Raw genomic sequence first — 19,534 nt, 5'->3', positions numbered from 1 at the left:
TCGAAAGTATTTTTCTTCTGCAAAAAAAAAAGCCTAATCTTTAATATTAGACCTTTGTAATCGATTTGCAATCTACAAGATTTAGGATTTTTAACACAGCTATCTCTTTTTCGACCCAAAAAAAAAAAAAAAATACACAGCTATCTCTTTATTTATTTACTTTTTATTGAATTGTTAAGACTCGGTTGGTGACGTGGCACGCCAGCGATGTACGGGACCGATTGAAAGTGGAAGTGCGCTGAAAAGAAAAAGATAGAAGGAAAGCTTCGTCTTTTCATCCCAAAAGCAGAGTCGAACGGGGAGCGCGCGCACCTCCACTACCTCCAATGGCGGATCCCTCCCCTCGTACCCCACCGGACAGAGACTCCGGCGGCTGCCTCAAAAACGCCGTCGACGCCGGGCTCTTCTCCGGCGCGCACACTCCGAGCGAGGACCCCGGCGGCGACTCAGCCAGCTCCGACGCGGCCGGCGAGTCGCCTCGGTGGACCGGCGTGGCGACGAGCTTCAGGCTGTTCTCGGAGTCGATGCTGAGGATGGAGCTCGCCGAGGTGGAGATGGCGAAGGCCAGGGAGGCGCTGAGGCTGGAGGCGGAGCGGAGGCGCGCGGAGCTGGAGGGCGAGATGACTCGGATGCTGCTGCAGACGCAGCTGCAGATCGCGACGGTCGTCGCGGGGAAGAGCCAGAGCGGCGGTAGGAAGCGGAAGCGGGCCGAGGACGAGGACAGGGCATCGGCCTCCACCAGGTAACGCACTGGTTACCCGTTCGCTACTCACTGTATATGAGTCGACTCGTGGACTTCACTGAACCGCTGAATTCGTGAATTTTCCTTCTTGGTTTTTGGTTGCGGTCAAAAATTGCAGGGAAGGAGCTCTCTTGCTCAGCTTGCTTCACTGTAATCTGCTCTTCTGAAGTTGGGTAGATGCAGGCAATTAGAAGGAAGTGTTCTTCAGTTGCTACTTTTGTTCTCGTCAGCCGTCTGTGATAATCTACAAGGTTGACTTGAAAAAAAAACAAGTGGAAAAGGATGTAACTTGAAGCTTAGTTCATGTACATGTACATGTCAATGTCCCGAAAATATTCACCTTGGTCGATCTTATAAGATTCCAAAGTGTGCATTTGCCGCCCCGGACCAGAATGACTATGAATTTCATTGTGGCCATGAATAACTAGATGTGATGCAATTTACAGTAGAAAGGAGTCGGAATTAGATAAGCTGGACAAAAGAGTAGAAGGGACGCATTCCGGTTGGATTAACTCAAATCCAACTGGAATTTCTTCTTGCGAGTGTTGGAATCTCCGGCCATCTCTTCCGCGACGCTTAGCAATGCATTCCGCCGGCTCGCGGCGCTCCAGACGTACTCTTGCATAGGTGGGAGAATCCCTTGCTCGTCCTTGTTCGCCTGGCCACGAATTATCTGCAAAATGTAACGAAATTAGTTAGAGACGCCAAGTAAGTTCAATTTGTTTCCCCCTTCTATGGCCTAGGAAGAACTCGATGTCCAAAATCACGAGACGAAGCGACGGATACCTTTGAAGCCCATAATCTCTCTGCTTGTTGACACACATCTCTTATGTCCCTTCCAGACATCCTGGTTTAACAGAACATCCAGATGAGTTGAGCTTCACAGAAAAACATTTGGGAACGAATAAAAGGGAAGAAAGTAATCTCCAGTACTATGAATTAGAATGCGAAAATAAAAAATACGACGGAAGAAGAAATGGATTTCTCGCTCTAAAGCACCAAAACAAGAAGTTGCTATGCAAGATACACTTTGATGGGACTAACCCTTCAGTGACTTTAGCGAATTCAACCAACTCAGGTTCTGTCAAGTGCTTTGCATACTGAGCTGCTATTTCCTGGCGGTTCCATCGATCGGGAAGGTCAAAGGTGATCATTGAATCAAATCGACTGCAAGACCGCGAGTAGCACATCATTACCAAATGAGTGGATCAACTCATAAGTGGCACTTTGCAGACGCATGCACCTACTTTTACCTGATTAATGCAGGATCCAGGTCTTGCTTCCTATTTGTTGCGGCGATCACGACCACCTTCTTATCCTGTTCAAATCCATCAATCTGCAAGAAGGGAAAACAATTTACTGGGAGTCCTGCAATTGCTAGGAACACTAAAGGCAGGTGTTGAGAAAGCATATGACATAATAGCTCCGCAAATTGTATAAAGTGACGGAATAAAGAGATAGGACCTTCAAGGATTTACTTGTTTACGGTAACTTGCAGGATTGGCCTTATCATCAAGTGGCAAAGGACCAAGATGTTCTAACATTAAAGTTTGGATTATTCAGCTAAACAAACGTCTCACGAGAATGGTATTCTTGCAAATATAGGTTGACCTTGGTACTAACATGATTTGTTTAGTCACATCTAGATCATCGAGCAAAAGTATTATTCAGAAATGATATTCACATTAGTGATATTCTTTCACACTGGAAGATCAGATGACGGAGATGAACGGGTTAGGCCTTTCTTCAAAAGTGTAAACCTAGGGAAATACACTCTCCTACCTGTCGCAATAACACTGATAAGATCCTTCTTGTAGCTTCATGCATTTCACTATCACGAGCTGCAGCAAAAGAGTCGACCTTCAAGGAACAAAGTTACCATAAGCAGGAGCTTGACATCTTCAACTGATAGGACATAACGTGTATAAGATAAAGAAATATATGAAGAGTTGTGGTATTCAGGCTCTATGAGCTCTCTCTCTCCATGCTTGCTAGTTGACTCTTCCTTACGAGGCATAGAAAAGTATGATGTAACACACATGAACTCTCCTACAGAAATTTTCTTCCGCAAGAAGAGCTTTCCTATCATCCAGACATACCTCATCTAGGAAAATGATAGCACCATTTAGTAACTCATTGGCAAGTGAAAACACTTGTCCCAACAAGCGTTCGCTTTCACCATAGTACTTTGACAACACAATCTCCAACGGTACATACAGTAATGGAACACCCTGCAAAGACATACAGTAAGCATTTATCACTATATCAATTCAATCACTAGAAGGAAAACAAAATTCGATCCCCAACGTCCATAGCCCCTACAAAGAGCAGCTAGAATTTAGAGCAAATGCAACTTCAGCAACATAACTTCAATGAATCAGTATTAGCCTCAATGAAAGAGAAAATCTTGCTTAACCCTCCTTTTACGAGCTATGCCACAACAAATGCACCCAAACATGCCACGCAAATTATTAACTACTTAGCATAGTCATCATAAGGAGAGAAAAATATCTTTTGGCTTGAGGGCAGCATTAAATACAACAACCAATTAACTGAGAGCACAATGCAGAAAGCAAAAGCCATGTCACATAGGTAAGATAGCAGCTATGAATGTCCTTATCAGCTGATGTGGTTTCATACTGCTTGATTGGCGATAACACGAGCACATGATGTCTTTCCTGTACCTGGAATTGGACATGTACCATAGTTAAGCTTTGCCAAACTAATATGTCATACTAAGCAAGGACAGAGAAACGAGATATGCCAGAGAACTTTTTAACGCATGTAATTTGTTCCAATGGAAGCAGCCTAAATTTTGGACAAAATAATTGATGCAACTTAAGGTGAATTTTCAACAACCCTCAAACTCTAGAACTTCCCTTTTTTTTTCCATTTTCATTCAAAGTGATGACAATGATAAATGAACAGGAAAAGCTTATTGCCACTCAAGCATAAAAAAGATACATGCTTTATAAAGTGTTACTCTTTCTGCTGAATTTCGGAGAGTTTATATGTATTTTAATAACTCATGAAGCACTATTAGGAGAATTAACCCACTTGTTAGCTCAAGTGGTGACATTAAGAAGCATCATATGCTTTATTTAGGGGGCGATACAGTCTAAAAATCTCTTTAATGTCAGCACTCAAGCTTGTTTCCAATAAACAAAGGCAACACCATTAAACGACTGCGAAACCTCAGCAGCTTCTTTAACTTTTCCATTCATAAGTGCACTTAACACTTGTCACGGACAAAAGTCATCAATAGGAAATCAAGCAAATTTAAAAACATTTTGCCAGGCTTCTACTATGGTCACGGCAACAGGCAGAAAAATACTGTTGTGCCAATTGTGCACTCTAGCACGATAATTACATATCGCCGAATATACCCATTTTTATCAGTTCAAAGTGCAGTATCAATAATGTGCACCAAGGGTTGCCAGCCCATGTACACAAATAAGCTTGTCGATTTAACAATGTCAACTTCTCATGCAGTAGCAAAATCTACTCTTCAACCCAGAGTGCATTATACAAAAATATCCAAAATCTGATTAGAAGTTTATTCCTTAAATGATCTCTGCTCTTATCCTTTCAAGTGAAACCCTAGCCAAATATTGTTCAATAACTACTTCTCCAAGGCCTCAAAAATGAAAAAAAATCCCAGAAAAAAGAAAAAGAGATAAGTCAGGGACCTTAAATGGTCAGTCTCCAAAAAAGTACGACTAGAAAGAGGTTAGTCCTCTGTCAAATGTCAATATCTGAATATCAACTAGTTCAGTAATCGCTTGCCACAAACGCTAGTTCACTCAAATCCTTTTGACTAACTGAATCATATATAGAAGACAAACCTGGCGGACCCTCAAAGAGCACTGCTCGTGGCCTGTTTGACTCGAACTTGCACCTCGTTCCACGAGCAATATCATCATACACCTCTGGACTATGTAAAGCCAGTAATATAGTGTCCTCTATCTCCCTTTACGACATGCATGTGAAAGATAGTGTTCATAAGTAACACATGTGACTGTGATGCTATCCAAAGGAAAATGGAAATGATGCAATAAATTCTGATAATACACATATTAAATAGACTTCAACCGGTAACTTGCTGTGTAGTATAGAAGTCTTTTAGGATACCATTGACAACATGATTCGATAATTTTCCTCTATGGACAAACTTGGATCATAAAACCTATGAATAAAGAAAACGCTGACAATGGTGAGCTGTCCTTGACTTCACAAATCTGTATCCTCTATTATAACATATGATCATTTTGCACATCCACTTGTACACGAGAAGTAGGACTGTGTCACTGTGTCACTGCCTTCATTAAATGCCTGGAGAAAAGGCAAAGTAAAAACAGCTAACTACATCGATGTTAATCCATCTTTAACATGTCACACATCCATTCTATTGCTGTGGGCTAAAGCATAACGATTATGACACAAAATCTCCAAAATTTATAAGATGTTGCATCAGCAAAGCATCATATAATACATTTATAAATTTGCATCTTCAAGATGGCCTCCCAATATGAACACAATAAGCTACACTGAAACTATACGAATGAGGAATTTAATAAATGTAATGCTTCACATACCGTTTTTGCTTTTCATACCCAGCAATGTTGTCCCATGATAACTTCTTGTTTTCCACATCAACAGGAAATTCATCAATCCCATAAATTCTCACTCCCATTGACTCAAGACTTGTAATCGCCTTTTCTGGGGTTGTTTTCCTTTCAGTACCTTCCCTTGGTCTACTCTCCAAAAACTTATCCCTCCCCAACTTTTTACCTGCCAATTGCAAGACAGAAACGAAAGCTTCCAGCTCTTTTGAAGTCAAGCTTCCCGGCTTCATGAACTCAATTTCCTGCAACAGCTCGTGAGATAAATATTTTACTAGTTTTTCAGCTCTGATGCACACTAATGAGACAACTACTAAATTCCATCAATTAGAACTGACTACTCACCGCTTTATCTGAACTGATAAGAGAGCGAAATATAAGAATGCATAAGTCACCCTCCTGTTTCTTTATATTTTCAGCACGATCCTCTTGCTCTGCTTCTCTTTGCCTTTCTGGAGGATTGATCATCAGCTGCCAAGCAACTGCACTGGAAAAACATGCACATAGCATTCTTAAGTAACTCATCGCAGAAACATCAAACTCCCAAAATAATACGAGGAAGCGAAAGGAAACACTAAATGAACTGCACTCAGTAATGAGGGCAAGAGAAGAAGTATGTCCACCCGTCAAAGGCAATCAACTTACCTGTCCCAACCACGCAATAGCATATCTGAACCACCACTGTGTTCCTCAGCCTTCACTCCAAGGTTGGAAACAAGGTTTGCAATTAGTTGGGATACTTCACAAGCAGGAGGGACCTGAAACTTCAAAGTTACCTGCAGTACACAACAAATTTTTTTTTTTTTAAGAACGTCAAACTATGCAGCTACGTTAAGATGGAATCGGGGTCTATGTAAAGCTCAACAGAGGTGAGGGCAGGACATCCCATAGAGCAACAACATGTACTGGTAAACCATAAGTTGTGCCAAAGACAATAAACTTTTGTTCAATTAACGAGTAATCTTGTATGTTGATATTACTTGACTATACAACCACAAGTTTAAATGATAATGCATGCTGTAGCCAGCTGAATCTCAAAACCATATTTTCAACTCATTTTCAATTACATAGTACTTGGTTGAATTCAACTTCAAAACCATGTATTTGAAGATAAGACAAAACCATGTATTCAAAGTTAAGTGAAAACTATATCCTTTACACTGGAAAATAATATATATTTTTCCTATTATCGAAATATGCTGAAAAAGTTCATATATCACTCACAAATATGGATTGCTTATTAAGTCATTCTACACCTCACTCTACCTTCTCCAAATCATACAAGATTAAGAACATTGATCCAAAGCCAACCATAAATCTTCTTCAGAAGTATCAATCAATTCTATAGCCAATGCCAAAAATCCTGACAAGCTCCTTCAAGTCGGCCAGAATTTAATTCTCAAAACCACACTATAGAAAAGAACCAGCACTATTACGCCATGAATAAGAAAAATTATTGTGAAGAAAACATCCCCCTGAATTAACCTTTTGACCTTTAACACCAACGGAAAACCTGGGGTAGGAACCATAATGCATTCCTTTGCTTTTGAGAGACTCTTCAACGCGCCGTCGCTCTGTCCTGGCGATTTCCTCCAGCTTTGCACCGCCTGAAGGTGTCTCTGACAGCAATGGAGGACTCTCGACAGGCTGCACAAAGCAAAATTAGGTTCTGTACGATAATCAATACAGACAGTCATGTAACAAAATTTACACCGTACTTTGGCAATTACATCAAGAACCTGAAATTTTAAGTCATGACTTAAATCTGATAAAATAGGTATTAACTTGGCAACAAGGCCAATTCTGGATGTGTCAGCATAAGCAGGACACATTGGTCTCTCCTAGCTAACTTATTCGCAAATAAAAATTGTCCTTCCCATCAGAACATTCAAATATCAAAGAATACAGTCTTTCAGTTGAATTCCTGATCAGACCTTATCAGCATCTGCATATGCTACTTCCACAGCTCCAGCTCCAAAGAGACCGGCTAAGACAGCTGGCAATAGAAATTGTGTTCCATGAACATTGCGAGGTGAGTTAGGCTCCTGGATCTTATCCGTATTAAGATTAACAAGTTGCTGTAGTGCCCCTGCATGTGTCATTACTGGTGAAAAGCAGGACCGACAGATAATCAATTCACTGATTGCAGAGACACCGAAAAAGGATTTCATAGATCTTTTTATGTCATCAACCATGATAATTTTACTCTTGGTTCCTGAATACAAAGGTATGCTGTCTGCCGACTCGCATGCTGACAGACTAATTTATGTCTGGAATGAACTCACTAAAGCGACCCATATTCCACACAATATAAGAAAATTAATTCAGATTCAAGCAAGTCATCAAGGTGCAAGCCAGACGCTATACTGAGAAAAGAACATCTTTTATAAGAAACTAAGTACCACAACTCAGTTGCGCAAATACCAAACTGAAGAAACTCCAAAGGAGATTTTGTGCTGCTGACCAACAGAAAGTTCGAAGCAGCAGAACGGTAAAGGACTCAGTAAAAAGTTTGCACTTTTGACCCTCTGATCAGAATGCGATTGATGCAAATTCTTCGTAAGAAAAAGCCAAGACATAAAGCGCCGATAACCACAAACATCCCACGTACATCCAGCAGAAGCAAGCTCATACAACGAAGCTAAAAAGGACAATGACTAAGTCTCGAGAAGACTAAACGAAGCGCTCAAAAAGAAGAAAATTCCCCTCGCACGATCTCACACGACACATCGGAATGCAAACTCGAATAGAAGAGAGGAATCGGGCGAGCCAGAAGCACCAATCCCAGCTCCTGCCGAATTCAGCGGAAGCAGCGAGCCACAACAGTTTACACCTAAACGCGAGAATAAGCACACTCGTCGGAGGCTACGGAGGAGTAATCGAAGCAAATTGAATCTGCACCATCACGAGAAAACGCAACGACGAGGAGGAGGATTGGAAGGAGCGTCGTTACGTGGAGCGAGCGGGGGAGGGAGATCGCGTGATCGAGCCCGAGATGGTGACGCTAGGGCTCTGGAGAGGAGCATCGAGCGGCACGAACGAGCTGAGCTCAGCAACTTCCTGGGAACCGACATGGTTTCTCACTCGCCGAGTCTCCGCCGGAGAAAATTTCAGCCTGTGGAAGAGAAGCAGAGAGAGAGAGAGAGAGAGAGAGAGAGAGAGAGTATTCTCAGAGTCGGTCCGGAAAGTACATTTTTTAAGTGGCAAAAATGTAATTTAGGCTTTCTGAGAATATTATGCATGGGACTAAAGTTCCCGCTAATTCCGCCCCAAATCGGCTCCACATAATTTACACTCTTAGCGGTGCACCCCCCTTCCACTGTCGCTCGATTTGCTCAGCCTCGCCTCTCGGCCGGACCACCCCCCCGCGCCACCGTTGGCCTTCGCACGCTGCCTCCGTCGTATTTAACTCTCGCTTGTCACTTGCCCTCGCCCCCGGCAAACGGAAATTCATGTACCAAATTAGAAAATTGAATTCTTGAATTTAAAGAGATCGAAAACTTTCGAGAATTGCTTCTCTTGATTTTTTTTTAATATTTACAATTTACTATTTATGTTATATAATTATTTTTTTTTCTTTTTTTTTCTTTACCATCTGCCGATCACGTGGCCTCAGAATGAGCCGATGAGCTTCAAGCCCGCTAGATCCTAGCGAACTTAAGACTATTTGTTTATTTATTTTTTTTCTTTTAGCTTTTTTTAATTTTTTTCCTTTCTCCCTACGCCAATTGTCGAGCCTCGGCGACGGCCGATGAGCTTCAAGCCCGCTAGATCCTAGCGAACTTAAGGCTATTTGTTTATTTTTTTTTCTTTTAGCTTTTTTTACATTTTTATATTTTTTTCCTTTCTCCCTACGCCGATTGTCAAGCCTCAAAGATAGCCGGTCGATCGGCATGCCTTGAGCTAGTGAGATCCCAAAGAGTCTGAGCTCGGTCGAGGCCATTGAGCCTTGAGCTTGCCCACGACGGATTTGGATTGCCTAACATTAGAACTTTCATGACATGCATGACATTACTCAAATCAGGTCATTCAAATGAAAATGGACGGCCTAATTTGAGACATATTATATGTTGAAAGGGAGGAAAAAAATATGGGCAAGAATTTTTTCGAGGTTCAAAAAATTTTGAATCCCAAACGTGGTTCAAATCGGGCCGTCCATTTTCATTTGGACGGCTTGATTTGAGTAATGTTACGCATATCACGAAAATCCCAATATTAGGCAATCTAGATCGGCCCATGACCGCTACCACCAGCTAGTCACCGTGAAGGAAAAAGGGGAAAAAAAAGAAAATCAATAATAAATAACATTTAAAATTTTGATTTTTTTTCCTGAGATAAAATAATGAGACTCAAATCATTTTCCAAATGAGACTCATTCATCTGAAAACATTTTTCATTACACATTGCCAAACAAAGGACAACTAATCATTTTTCTGAAAAATAAATTTTTTGAAAAGCATTTTCCACCAACATGAACTTCTCAAAAGAAGGTTCTTGAAGGAGACTGCAAGGTGTCCCCATGAATTTCAGACAACGAAAAAAGATTAGGCAAAAACTAATATAACTCGTGTATGAATTTCCGTTCTGGGGTTGGCACAATCGGCGTCACGTCACGACCAAGGCACTACCTTTGCATGGTATGACAACGAATTAGTCATTCACTAAAAACATCCGAAGCCTGCTGCGCTACCTATTGAAAGTTACCAACACATTCGAGAAACCGCAGCTACAAAATTTCCGTGCACATTTAAGATGTGATCACTTCCGCCTATTGAACCGCTGCCTGAAGACGTGACTCAGAATTTTACTCTTGTACAAACCGATGCCGACCAATCATAAAGACGATCTCGACGAAAAGTCTGATTGGCAGCTCATCAGGCATTCCAATATCATCTGCCTGGCATCGTCCAATGATCGATTTATTGGCGCAAATCATAAATTAGTTTCAGAGCTACAACATGAGCAAATAATGAGTTTGTCACAAAGCAGAATGAGGCCATGAATCTAAAATGAACACCTATAGATACCAAGTTGATGCGAAAAGCCTTTGTGCCATCATACTTGGGACGACACTTCTAGCCAAACTCTAAGTTCTACAAAATCCAATCCAATGCAATGACAAAACAAACATAAAAAGATCACGAGTTGAGCCAAGCAAAGTTTGAGTCTCTCCAGGAGCTCGTTGCCACGAGATTGTTCAATTATCTAAGCTTGAGCTCCAAGTTCCAACAATAGGGTGCGGTTGACTGCATCCGATGCTGGGCCAACAAATTGAATGGGACCTGCATTTAAATGCAAAAGGGAATATAACAAGGTACCAATAGAAGAAAGGAAATGCATGAGAATAAATGACAATGAAATAGCAAGCATGAATCAAACAGATCATTCGTAGTGACCAACTTTCTGAAAAACCACACATTCTTAAAGGGGGACAAAACCTACCAGGACTGATATATCTGTTCTTGATGGCCCACTCATCCCGCATTGAGGCAAATTTCTTGAACGGTGCACCTACATCAATAGAACTATTGCTTAGAAGATCCAGGTTTGCACTAGCAAATTTAGTGGGTATACGGCACGCAGCAATTTATACCTTCAAGCTCCACCATTGCCTTCTTGATCACAGGCTTGAACTTACCTGGGATAAGATAAAGATTTTGGACTCAGCTTGAGCTGTGCATTTAAGGGCACAGATACACATATGATCACACACACGGGGAAAGACAGACAGGCATAACAGTCATATTGCGAGCCAGAAAAGGTAGACAGGTAAGAGCAACAAACATGAGCTACTAAAAATAATGAACTGCCGGGATATTCGGATGGATAAATCAAAACTGAACCCCACTCAAAAAACCAGCCGAGCTATCAACGGAACAGGGATAGACCCAGTCCATGGTCATTCTCTCTGTCGCTTCCATGAAGCACACAATTACTAAATCGGAAGATCTAGCTTCTGTAACAAGGGTACAGCAACCATACAGTCTCAGAAAGGACAAAATAGGTATCATCCTACATGATGTTATCAAAGAATCTCAATAAACTAGTGTACCATGTCTCCTCTCAACGTCCATCAATGCTGTCAATGCAGTTCCACCAACAGTCCACTCTGAAACTGGGGCAGCTAAATTTGCCACCTGGAGACATATTATGCTTGTGAGCTCCATCAGTTTCGCAGATGAGAAAGACCAGTCAACTGAAAATGACAACCATCCTCAAATATAGGGCAAACTTTGCCAGGGGAAAAAGACATACTGAAGATATCAACCCGGTTTTCCCGCTCTGGAGGAGAGCTCCTGCAGCATAACCCAAAGCGTAGCAATATGTCGAGTCAAAGTTGGTTGGCAGACCACATCTACCTTCATACCTGAAACGCAATAAGCATGCATTAAATAAAGAGTAAAGGTAATATGGTCAAGGTCAAAGAAAAATCCGAATAGAATAACAACAGGTTTCACTTATTTTACAACCACCAGAAAAGAGGAACAATTACCAGAAACCCTTCCTGAATAGACCTTTCAAATAAAACCACAAAAGAAATGACACAATTTCACAGACAAATCCGTATTACCCGAAAAAGTGGGATTGTCCTTTGAAGTTGCCCTTGTATGTACCTTCATGCTTCCTCTTCTCCAATTCAGTTTCAACCATTTGAATGAGCATCTTCTCTGTCTCAATTTTAGCAACCTAAACAAAGAAACAGGTTCGACCAAAAAAAAAACAAAGAAACAGGTAAGAATGATGACAAAATCCAGAGGAACTGAATATTAGGTGAAACGGTTGAAGATGATGACAATTACCTGTACATTTCCATGTGGGTCTCTTTCAAGCATCAGTTGTTCTTGAATTGCTTGAGGTAAAAATTCAAAGAGCTCCAAAGACTGACTGTTGAGTTTCTTCTTCCAAAGCCCACCTCCATCCACGACATCATGGGCAAGAATTTCGTTTAGTTCTGAAATAAGCTGCTGCACCTGCAAATAGTACAGTTCAATTAGTGTCTACCATAGACGTACTTCACTAATCCATTTGACAGTCCTAAGAAGAAAATTTAAAAGGTTTGCAGATTACATCTAAAAGAAGTACAAGTTTACCTCTGGAATGAAATCAATAAGCCCTTCTGGTATGAGGATGACTCCATAGTTGTAACCAAATTCCGCACGTTTGCAGACAACATCAACAATGTAGTCGGTGACATTTTTAAGAGTCAGCTTCTTGGCAGCAACCTGCATCAAGATGTAATCATATGACTAGTCATTCAGCAATTACCAGAACGATATATCTACAAAGAAGGCTTGTTAATGACACTTTTACTTAGTTATTGTGTAAGTATGTCCATGTAAAAGTGAACACTCGACTAAATTAGAAAAGATTGAGTTGGAGAATCAAGTTGATAAAAAAGGTAAAGCCTGAAGTTAGTATTTATAAAGAAACGGTCTAGGACAAAAAAGACAAGATCCTCCAGAGTTAGGCTAGAAATACGAAAAATTGCCTTAGAATCATCAGCAAAAATTCAAGAGCATCCTAAGCATGAGGGAAACTGGAAAAGCTTCTTCCAGTGCACATAAATGTACTAACGTAAAACGCCAAAAATGCTTCAGGACATAGATTGCAGACTGATACACTCAATTAGGGGTGCGCCATGTATTTCTCTTCTTTTCAAGCACCGTTGAGATGCCTAAAGCTGAAACTTTTTACCATAAGGTGATCATTATCGACAAAATCAGTCAACTGATGGGAGTATATATAAATATAATAGACAGAGAATTAAAGTGCAAGAGAAACTAAAACAATTCTTATTCCTCTCATCTAGGGTACGCCATTTATATATCCAAGCAAAATGAAAGACAAGAAAATTACCTCTTCTCCAATAATGGTGATATTGGGATGAGTTTGCAAAGCACATTCTAGAGTGATGTGAGAAGCTGCACGTCCCATTAGCCGCACAACTGCATATGAAAGTAGATAATAAGGGAAAAATAAGATAAGCATATGAGAAAGGATCATGCAATGCATCATGACTCTGACAAGATAACACAGCATATCCAATTCTTAAATGAATGAAGACTGCAGATGCATTTAATTTGAGACCAGAACTTGAGGGAAGGAAACAAACAGTGAAAGCAAATGACACTAGATATTGGTTAGAGAGGACCACCATCAGCAATGAAATCGATCATACAAGAAATGGAGAATTGTTGTTTAGACCGAGATAGGACCATAAATAATAATAACTACAATCATTCCTAGAGGAAAAAGAACAGTACTGCAGCACAAAATATTTCAGAAAATGTGAATTGAATTTACGAATGTCATAAAAAAAGGATGCAGAAGATGCATAGTTGCTGTCAGAACAGGAAGCAATTGTTAGGTTGAACAATGAATTCTCAAAAGGAAAGCTGATGTTTTAAAAAGTGACACCGGATATAATTAAAACAACACAGGAGACAATGAGTGTTTGACATTACGGGTGGAAAGCGAGGTGCCTGAAAGTCTGTGGGGAGAGGTTGAAAAAGGTTGGTGGTGCTTCGCTTATAATCGCAAGGAAATCAGCAATATCCTAAAACATTGGAGTCACCATATGAATTTGACATCTCTTTTGGATTGCTATAACTTTCAAAGAATTAAACATATGAGTAGAACAAAAGTAAGATCTGCTTGAAGTGATTGACCTGACCTGCTACTTATATGTTGTTCGCAATGTCCAGCAAATTTACAAATATTAAACACTGATGTTGTTTTAAAAGAGGAGACTGAGCAAAGTAGAAATTTCAAGATTGTTGACATAATCATATAGTAACTCACACGCAAATGAGGTTCTTACAGTGGTAATATTTTCCCGTTGACCGAGCATCTACCATGACATTGCCAATCTGTTCGGAGTAGATCTGCATGATACATATAGACCACATGAGAAGCCCCCCCAAGATGGAATTACAACTATTTATTCTTGTTGGATCTCTATCAAAGCATCCCACATCAGCACAATGAGCATATAACATGATTAGAACAGTTCAAATAAAACACCAAAGTAAGAACAAGGAGTACGGCATCACATATTTAGCTAAAGTTTACCTTGCATGCAGTATCAAACCCAAAACTCACGGGAACCTCTTTGCATTTGAGATCACCATCAATGGTTTTGGGGCATCCAATTACCCGAGTTTTCATGTTTTTACTCCTGCATGTACCAATGCCATCAAAAGAATCAAAAAATGAGTGAAAGAGTACAAGCAGAAAGATAACCAATTCCATAAGGCAATAATTACAACCAAAATCATAAGGAAAGCATACCTGAAATTTTCAGCAAGGAGGCAAGCATTCGTATTTGAGTCATCTCCACCGATGACAACGAGGCCATCCAAGTCAAGTTTTTTTGCCGTTTCCTCAGCTTGTTTAAACTGAAAACAGGTCAGACGTCGTCAGCCTCACCTTCTCGCATAAATGATTATCTTATTCAAACAAGAGAGTGAAAAGGACGAGTCTGACCTGCTCTGGAGTTTCAATTTTGTCTCTCCCACTGCAGATCATGTCAAAGCCACCCTAATTGAAGCAAGAAGAAAATAGTATGAAGTGCTTAGCCAGCTTGCTCAAAACAACATTCACTTAACAAACATGTGCATGCGTGGAGCTAGACAATGCATGACTATGCAGTCAAACTCTGTGATTGTTTTGCTGCCTACATTTTTAGATATATGCACCTAGCTTCACCGTGCACAAAATAAACCAGCAGGCACCCAACTATATGCAGTCAAACTCTGCAAATTGCACTACCAGAAAGACTTATTTCCATACCAGAAAATGGATGGCATTATTTCTTTTGTACAATTAGACAGCCTCACCTGGTTTCTATAAGGGTATATATACTCTGGAGTGAGTTCCACATATTTGCACTTCATGATGCCAGCAGGACCACCCCGGAAACCATACACGGTGCTGCCTTTTACACGATCTTGCAAGTAATCTAGCACCACATTTAAAAATTATCACTAGAGGTGCATTCTTAGAGACAACCGTAACTGAATCAATCGCTTGAATGATGAATCACACAAGAATCAACCAGAGCATCATGAGGTTATTATGATTCTCACCGAAGATTCCAGCAATCACATTGTGCCCACCAGGAGCCTGGCCTCCTGACAAAACCACTCCTATCTTCAACTTCTGCGTTGGTCCATCGGAGGTGGAATCACCAGGCACCACCACTGCTGACGGTTGCCCAAAGAGACACGGAAAGAGCTTCGCGATCTCCCCTGCGAAAACCACCACGCACTCTATCAAATCCACTGCAACGGAATCTCAAATCTGAACAGCGCTCAACTAGCAAGCAGGCGACCGAAGGTGGAAGAAAACTACGTAACGTCAGTCCTCAAAATGCGAAGTGCTCAGTTTTCCTCGCAAATCACGCGCACGCAGAATAGAAACAGCACCTCTCTATCATAAACGAGAGCAATGCAATCCGACAACTCGGATCAACAACTCCCTAACAATCGCAAAGACTCTACTCTACAGCCAAGCTAAAATCGAGGCCTGTGCGCTAACATATCTCCAACTCCGACGACGGACACCAACTGATCTAACAGATATATAGCAAGAGAAGAGGACCTGGATTCCCCGCGGCCGAGCTCGGAGGGCCATCGACGATCTTAATCGAGCCCTTGAGCACGGACGGCAAGGGGAGGTCGTGATCTATGCGGCTCGTCTGGACCTCGCTGTACACGGAGGCCACGCGGCCGGTGCTCCCCGGCGGAGCGGACTTGCCGGCGGCGGCGAGGTCGCCGTTGAACACGAAGCTCGGAGACATCGGATTCGGGTGGACCTAACACTGGGAGACTGCGAGAGTGAGTGTGGTCGCGAGGGAGACGACCTTCTTCGGGGTCTGGTGAGACCGGAAAACGTGAATCTAGCGATATTTGTGACGCGTCATCAAGGGCAAAATGGTAATTTCATGCTTCGGTGTCTCCGCCGAGGGATAGCCAGAGAACGTTGGTTGCCCATCGGACACGAGGGTAGTTTGGGAATTCCTGGGGAAAAGTTGGATGGTTTGGTGCGCGTGCCATAAGATGCTGAGTAATTCTTGGGATTGTATGACAAAAAAAAGAGAAATCTAGGGATTTAGCACACAGATTTTCATATGTTTATCTGAAGAAAAAAAAATTAATTAGCAGTTACCAAATTTGAATGATCAATTGCTGGGAGACCCATTCGAATTTTGACACGAATAGAGTTCTACTACATCGGCCATCTTAATATAAGTGTCAATCACTTGATATAATGTCGACCTTGAACTCAATCTCATGGAAATTATTCGTCACGTCACTCGAAAAAAAATTAGGTTAATTCATTCTAAGAATTCGGTATTTCGACACTTCATTTCATCTATGCATACTGTTTCGATCTGACGCGTCAGTTCTCCATGTAGTATATGCTCCCCTGCAGCACCAATTCGCCTATAATAAAAGGATGGTTGATTGTGAACTATTCAGGCTTAATTTGTTGTCATAGTTTGGTTGATGGGTCAGTTGAGATCATGAAATGTGGGCCTAGTGCTTACCTAACCTTCCTCTTGGGTTGGTATGGAGGGCTTTTGAGAAGCAAGGAAAGGGAATATTCCTTGGGGATATCATACCATAAGATTTCTCTCCGAAAGAGGATTAGATTGTGGATTAATTGCCAAATTGGTCATGATGGTGCTTTGATCGGATCTCCTTCAGTGAAAAAACTGCCTTTGTGGTGATAATTGGGGTTGGGATATGAAATTGGGGACATTCCACATCAAATTGCGGTCAATTTGGGTGGGGCCAATTTAAGATGAGATGTTGCTTTTTCCTTTGTTGGTGATGAGCCCAATGACAAGGATAGGTAATTTGGTAACTTTGGTTGTTGGTTGTCTAGAGGAAATCACAAGGATGTTAGAATTTCTTGATTTAACTTAAGTTGATCCATATTTCATGGTTTAGTTGAGATAGTATGCCACAGCTTTTGTGACATAATAGTTCTTGTGATATTTTTTTTTTTTTTTGGGCCCATTAGCATCATGGATGGGAGGACGAGAGTACCACTTGGGGCATTTTCTTATTCGATCAGGGATACGAGGATGCAAATCTTGGTAAAAAGGATTCGATTAAGGAAGAGATTGGTCTCTAACCTCGGTAACAATTACGTAACCGAAAATAAGGTAAATTGGACTGATGCCGGTCCTTGGTTAACTTTAAAATTACATCATTGAACTTCGATTTCAATGCTCGAAGAACCGAATTAGTTGAATTTTTGGCAACCTTCTTAGACTGGACTTTAGTCAATTTTTGCACTGATGTGCTTTGACCGAATTTCGCCCCCATCTTTTTCCGTACATGTCCGCCACGACGGCACTTCACCAGAAAAGTTGACCAAATTCCCGGCTGACGTAGTGAAGTGCACCAATTGTGAAGAGAAAAAAAATGGTTTAGTGCATTAGGTGATTGAAATCAAGAAAGTTCTGAATACCCAAATCTTTCTTAACGTTAGCTCGAATTAAATTTTACTTCTGAAAAAATTTCAAATAAGAATTTGAAGTGAGATCATTTTCTCAACAAAAAAAAAAAAGATGGCTCAAAGTAGACTTGTTTTAAATAAGAGCCTAAAATAATCAAGTCAATCTCAAATAAGGGTATGAGCTTGTCGGTTAGCCAAATGTTCGCCGGTAGACATTTTCCGACGATTAGAACAAGGGCAATATTGTCCGAAATTCGCAATTGGGAGAAAAATGAAGAGAATTCACACATTGAATTGGGATCAGGTCTTCCCGTCAAATTTTCACGTTTCCTCCCTCTCCCTCTGCTTCTCAAGCAAATCGCTATCGCCCGGAATGATAAAACTTGTTCATGAGGCAAAATTACCTAAGCATCATGTGATTCGAATGTGGCTCATTTCGACTCTATAACTCAACAGAATTCCCCTCATAACTTCTACTCAAGCCCTAGGAGCTTCAGTAATCCTATTGTTTCCAAATCAGTCACAACTTCCAGAAAGCATGCCACCAACCCCTACCCTATAAAGGGAATCAGATGCTTTGAGATTTGTCCACACCATCATCAGCCATCACAATCCCAATTAACAATCCACACCCCCTCCAATCCCCTCCAAAAGCTTTTTCCTCCCCAACCACAGCTTCAGCTCCTTTTGAAGGGCATGTACCACAAGTTACCAACTCAAGACACAATGATTCCCAATGAGACCCACTTGCTATTTGTGCTCATAAATGGTTTGTTTCTACGAGAATTTCCTCAGAAAGTTCCTCCTCCATGACTTAGGATGCGGAGCTCAAGGACATCCCTGAAGCAGAGGCTTCGCAGGAGAGGGTGCGAGTACTTGTGTTGCGGTCGCAGGCTCAGCGTTTCCTCGTCGGAAGAGGCTGATGAGAGCAGCGACGGTTCGGACCGGGTCGGAGCAATCTCGAGCGTGGCACACGCCATGGTTCAGGAGCAACTCGACCAAATGATAAGAGAGAGGCACGAGGCAAGGCATGCAGAGCAGAGGAAGCGAAGAACGGGAAGGACCGAATTCATTTTAATAGTCGCCATGGAGATGGAATCCGATGATCCTACGCAAGATTTCAAAGACTCCATGGTCGAGATGATAACAACAGCCAGGATCGTAGATGCGAAAGGTCTTCGGCAACTATTGGATTGGTACCTCTCTGTGAATTGTGAGGAGGAGAGCAGGAGCATAATATTGGAGGCATTTCATGAGGTTTGCTTTAACTTGTTTGTTGTGAAGTAGTAAATCAAATTGATGGACTTGTGGATTGTCCAAAGCGAAAGGCTCATGCCGTTGGGCCTACATTCAAATCATATTTACATGTTGAAATCTTTTGCTAAGAAAGAGAGGCATCCTGGTTCAAACACAAACTTAACCACCTGATCTTGACAAAGGAAAACAGAGTATGCATGCAATGAGATCCACAAGAAATCATCGTGGGAAAAAAGGTGAGGTCCAACGAGATTAACTACTTGACGAATAACCTTTGAATCAAACTTTAAATGCACAGCCGTTCATCTGCGGACCGTCACGCTATAGAATGAAAGATTATCAGTAAAACATTTGCACGGCTGCAGAAAGAAACCTTTGCACTTGTCCAAATCAGGGAAACAAAAGTAATATAAGTATCTTTGATCAGATTCATCAGCTGATA

At 41.3% G+C, this 19,534-nt stretch overlaps 4 protein-coding genes across 9 annotated transcripts; 2 read left to right on the top strand and 2 right to left on the bottom strand.

The window, feature by feature from the left end:
- The first annotated feature begins 239 nt into the window (after positions 1-239).
- LOC115757046 (uncharacterized protein At4g22160) lies at positions 240-1,075 on the top strand. The gene is made up of 2 exons (XM_030697132.2): positions 240-742; positions 861-1,075. Exons 1-2 carry the CDS (start codon positions 327-329, stop codon positions 907-909), a joined length of 465 nt encoding a protein of 154 aa, XP_030552992.1. The 5' UTR covers positions 240-326; the 3' UTR covers positions 910-1,075.
- On the bottom strand, positions 1,019-8,567 carry LOC115757043 (outer mitochondrial transmembrane helix translocase). 6 transcript variants are annotated; one of them, XM_030697128.2, is made up of 14 exons: positions 8,318-8,566; positions 7,299-7,453; positions 6,850-7,011; positions 6,010-6,140; positions 5,710-5,851; positions 5,338-5,609; positions 4,588-4,712; positions 3,383-3,426; positions 2,842-2,973; positions 2,525-2,602; positions 1,996-2,078; positions 1,787-1,909; positions 1,529-1,589; positions 1,019-1,415 (listed from the first exon to the last, which is right to left on the bottom strand). In XM_030697128.2, exons 1-14 carry the CDS (start codon positions 8,436-8,438, stop codon positions 1,251-1,253), a joined length of 1,794 nt encoding a protein of 597 aa, XP_030552988.1. In that variant the 5' UTR covers positions 8,439-8,566; the 3' UTR covers positions 1,019-1,250. The 6 variants fall into 6 exon arrangements, with proteins under 6 accessions (XP_030552988.1, XP_048131695.1, XP_048131697.1 ...); XM_048275738.1 differs by having other exon boundaries at positions 7,299-7,474; positions 8,330-8,566; XM_048275740.1 differs by lacking the exon at positions 7,299-7,453 and having other exon boundaries at positions 8,318-8,459.
- Positions 8,568-10,267: 1,700 nt separating this feature from the next.
- LOC115757044 (pyrophosphate--fructose 6-phosphate 1-phosphotransferase subunit beta) lies at positions 10,268-16,264 on the bottom strand. The gene is made up of 16 exons (XM_030697130.2): positions 15,967-16,264; positions 15,453-15,614; positions 15,204-15,325; positions 14,851-14,904; positions 14,656-14,762; positions 14,437-14,542; positions 14,186-14,249; positions 13,222-13,310; positions 12,456-12,587; positions 12,165-12,335; positions 11,936-12,051; positions 11,620-11,731; positions 11,417-11,501; positions 10,958-11,002; positions 10,807-10,875; positions 10,268-10,646 (listed from the first exon to the last, which is right to left on the bottom strand). Exons 1-16 carry the CDS (start codon positions 16,163-16,165, stop codon positions 10,570-10,572), a joined length of 1,710 nt encoding a protein of 569 aa, XP_030552990.1. The 5' UTR covers positions 16,166-16,264; the 3' UTR covers positions 10,268-10,569.
- A 2,158-nt stretch (positions 16,265-18,422) lies between these two features.
- LOC115757075 (probable transcription repressor OFP9) lies at positions 18,423-19,224 on the top strand. Its single transcript, XM_030697168.2, has one exon. The coding sequence runs from the start codon at positions 18,655-18,657 to the stop codon at positions 19,120-19,122; it is 468 nt and encodes a 155-aa protein (XP_030553028.1). The 5' UTR covers positions 18,423-18,654; the 3' UTR covers positions 19,123-19,224.
- The last annotated feature ends 310 nt before the right edge of the window (positions 19,225-19,534 follow it).

This window comes from Rhodamnia argentea, chromosome 3, assembly GCF_020921035.1.
Source record: "Rhodamnia argentea isolate NSW1041297 chromosome 3, ASM2092103v1, whole genome shotgun sequence".
Classification (NCBI taxonomy): Eukaryota; Viridiplantae; Streptophyta; class Magnoliopsida; order Myrtales; family Myrtaceae; genus Rhodamnia; species Rhodamnia argentea.
This window is presented reverse-complemented; position numbering and strand designations above follow the sequence as displayed.